The sequence below is a fragment of the Rhagoletis zephyria genome, unplaced genomic scaffold, assembly GCF_001687245.7.
Source record: "Rhagoletis zephyria isolate East Lansing unplaced genomic scaffold, Rhagoletis_zephyria_1.1 Rzeph_scaffold_10716, whole genome shotgun sequence".
NCBI lineage: Eukaryota > Metazoa > Arthropoda > Insecta > Diptera > Tephritidae > Rhagoletis > Rhagoletis zephyria.
The window spans coordinates 9,680-13,334 of record NW_016167793.1 but is presented as its reverse complement, the minus strand read 5'-3'; the positions used below and the strand labels follow the sequence as shown (position 1 = coordinate 13,334).

General features: G+C 44.2%; 1 protein-coding gene across 1 annotated transcript; it reads right to left on the bottom strand.

The window, feature by feature from the left end:
- Positions 1-207: 207 nt before the first annotated feature.
- Positions 208-1,131, bottom strand: LOC108376612 (glycine-rich protein DOT1-like). The gene is made up of 2 exons (XM_017632837.1): positions 1,023-1,131; positions 208-962 (listed from the first exon to the last, which is right to left on the bottom strand). The coding sequence occupies exons 1-2, from the start codon at positions 1,035-1,037 to the stop codon at positions 405-407; spliced, it is 573 nt and encodes a 190-aa protein (XP_017488326.1). The 5' UTR covers positions 1,038-1,131; the 3' UTR covers positions 208-404.
- Positions 1,132-3,655: the final 2,524 nt, after the last annotated feature.

Genomic DNA, 3,655 nt, shown 5'->3' with positions numbered 1-3,655 from the left:
ATACTACAAAAAATCTTGTTTATTGCTCAAAAGTCATATCAAGAAAGTGTACTTCTAATTTTTTTTTTACCATTTTGGGATGTCTCCCTTTAAGTTCGAGTGGGATAATTATTTTCATTTAATACTTCTGGGCAGGTATATTACATACATACATACATACATACATACTTACATACATACATACGTTCCTCAATTCAATGCCAAAAATATTATGAGGTAGTTATCAAAAAAATAACATATTTTATTTCATTATTAGTCGCTATAAGCAGGTGTCCACTTTTGCATACATGAGTATGTATTTATCTTAAATTTTAATACAATTTAACAGTTTCAACTTAATTGCACACAATTTCTTGGCAAAAAAATCACAGCAAAGGAAAATGCTCATCACACTTGTCTTAAGCCTAATATCCGTGCTTCTTATAGCCACCACCATAGCTGCTGCCGTAACCACCACCACTGTGTCCACCACCGCCGCCGCCACCAGGACCAAAGCCGCCACTACCACCACCGGGTCCAAAGCCGCCACCTCCACCGTTTCCACCACCGCCGCCGCCGCCAGAACCAAAGCCGCCACTACCACCACCGGGTCCAAAGCCCCCACCTCCACTATTTCCACCACCGCTGCCGCCGCCAGGACCAAAGCCGCCACTACCACCACCGGGTCCAAAGCCGCCACCTCCGCCTTTTCCACCACCGCCGCCGCCTCCGGGACCAAAGCCGCCACCACCACCACCACCGGGTCCAAAGCCGCCACCTCCACCGTTTCCACCACCGCCGCCGCCGCCAGAACCAAAGCCGCCACTACCACCACCGGGTCCAAAGCCGCCACCTCCACTATTTCCACCACCGCTGCCGCCACCAGGACCGAAGCCACCACTACCACCTCCATATTTTGAGCCGCCGCCGCCGCCGCCGTAGGCACTAACAGCGCCCAGCACTGCTAGTGTAACAAAAATTACCTGCAAACACGAAAGAGTATAAATTTTTAGCTTAATTCCCTAAATTTTTTTTTTATTTACCGTAAATTTATTCATCTTCGTCAGGTTTGCTCGTACCTCTCAGAATATTCACAGCAAACTGATTGATTGATTTGAAAGTGGCTGGGCTTTTATTGATTGGAAAATGTCGATGTAAGCGAATTTGTGGCGATCACAAAAACTGGTCGTAATCTTAAAATGCATCTTTACTATTTTTTTGTTTATACTCATATATACGTACGTATTTATTTTTTTCCGTTCCTTTTATTGATTGAAATGTTTCAGCAACGTTGGCTTATTGACTTGTGATGTAATTTAATCATTCAATCATCAGTTATGTTTAACTTAGAGTTGTTTTTCTCTTTTTTTTTAGGATGTTTCGAAACTGGACCAATTTAGTATTCTTTTATAATAATATGCATCATTCTGATAACCCGGTGTGTAGCTATCCTAACTTTTTTCGAGAGAAAATTCATTAAAAAACAAATTTCTTAAGCTCAAGATTCCACATATGCAGGAGGTCTCACGGTAATGAGTTATGAATGTGTACGTACATAGATACACTTGAAATGCTCTGCAGCTAAGAATACTCTAAGATTTGGCCGTCTAAGGGACTGCGGTAGACAGGAAATGGATATGCTTATAGTCAGTATCATAGACAGAGGTTGTGTGTGAGATCGATTTCGGTTGTGGCCAAGAAGTTCACTGCCCGATAGACATGATTCGGACTCTGTGAAGAAATTCCATTCTTCGTAGACGCTTTCAAGCTAGACAGCTAAATAGCAAAATACGCAAACGCCCAAATAAAAAACCACGGTCGAACACCCGAACAGACACTTGCTTGAGGCGGATCATCTATCTAGGCACGTCAGAAAGCACCTCTACGAACTTAAGGATGAGGTCCAACGCTACGTAAAACAACCAATGGACGCGCCACTGTGCAGACTGGAGTGGCACACACAGGGAGACTGTTACCAGCTACACAGACACGCGACCTGTACATACCGCCATAAGAATAAAATCACCACATGTGGACTATAGTGGATTTCAACTGCCGAGAGAAACGCGCGCAACTTTGTCCCCATTACGGTCTGTATATTGCAGCCGCCTCAGCTCGTACCTATCCAGACCTGGCCACTGTATACCTAATGCGTGCCCAGCATATGGAGATTACCCCACGATACCAATCACATATGTATTTACATGTCTACTCAACCCAATTCAACGTAACAACGCTCTGGTCAAACCCTTTCGAAACAGCAAGACAATAATTAAAGTACTATACGATCTAGGCAGGGTTAAGTAAGCCGTTACCACAACAAAAACAACATGAAGGCGAAAACTCAGGCGATTACGACGAAACCGATATCCCACCTCCTGATTATGACGTGGTACGAATGGCAATTTCACGGCTGATGAACGACTGTCACTTAATTGTGCTCTGCCCAATCCGCAAGAAAGGCGACCCCGCAATTTCGACAAGTACCGCGGGATCAGCCTTCTAAGCATTGGCTATAAAGTCTAATCGAGCGTATTGTGTGAAAAGCTAAAGCTTATCCTCAGCGAATTTATTGGACCTTAACAATGTGGCATTAGACCAGGAAACTTTACCATAGTCCAGCTATTCACCTTATGCCAGGTATCGGAAAATGCCTGCGAGAAGAGAATATATTTGTCGGTTTCAATGCCGCTTCAACAGCACTAAAATGAGGTGCCTTTCTGTCGCGGTGTCTGAATGTGGTATCCCAGCGAAACTAATACGGTTTCCCATAGCCAGTTAGAAGTACCATCAGCTCCATCATAATTGGGAAAGGTCTCGCCACTTGATAGCAGTTGAAGTTTCAGACAAGTCGAATGCCATTCGTGTGATTTCTGAAGCGGAGGACAAAATGAACGAACTCCTGTCATCACACAAAAAGCAGAGCTTGCGCGACTCGGCACACACGTTGACTCGTCGGCACACCGTTAAGAGTTATAATTTCGAAAAAGAAGAGGACTTCGTTAATTTAGGATTCAGCTTTAACAGCTTTAATGCCAGCCTGGCGCCGGAGCATCACTCTTACCACCAAGTGCTACTTTGGACTGAGTAGGCAATTGAGAAGTAAATTCCTCTCTCGACGTACAAAAACCACACTCTATTTGTACTCTGTGCTGGCATATGGGACAGAAGCATGGGCGGTGGCAACATCCGATGAGGCGGCTCTTGAAACGTTGGCGCTTGCGAATACCGCAACAATTAAAAATACAGTGGATCCGCTGACTCAATCATATCATGGAAACGGTCCAGCCCTAAAAGTATTCAGCGCGGATCCCGTTGGTGATATCAAAGGAAGAGAAAGGCCTCCTATGCGATGGTTAAATGAGGTGTGGAAGGACTGGGCATTCCCAAAAGGCGTCAGTTGGTCAAGCAAAGACCCGATTGGCGTACTTTATATTCGATTAAGCACGCTACCTGTGATAAAATGAAATCTTATTGCAGGGCTTCGTTGAGACCACTGAGCGAGATGTTGCACGCAATGCCGTTACGATGGGCGGACAACCAAAGAAACGTGTCTTAATCTATTGCACTATCTATTTTGGATATGTATAATTAATATGTCTATATTTATATAGATTCCGTAAGGTTTGTGGTCTTATAGAGACCATTTCATTGAAAAGCAGCAGTGCTCATGATT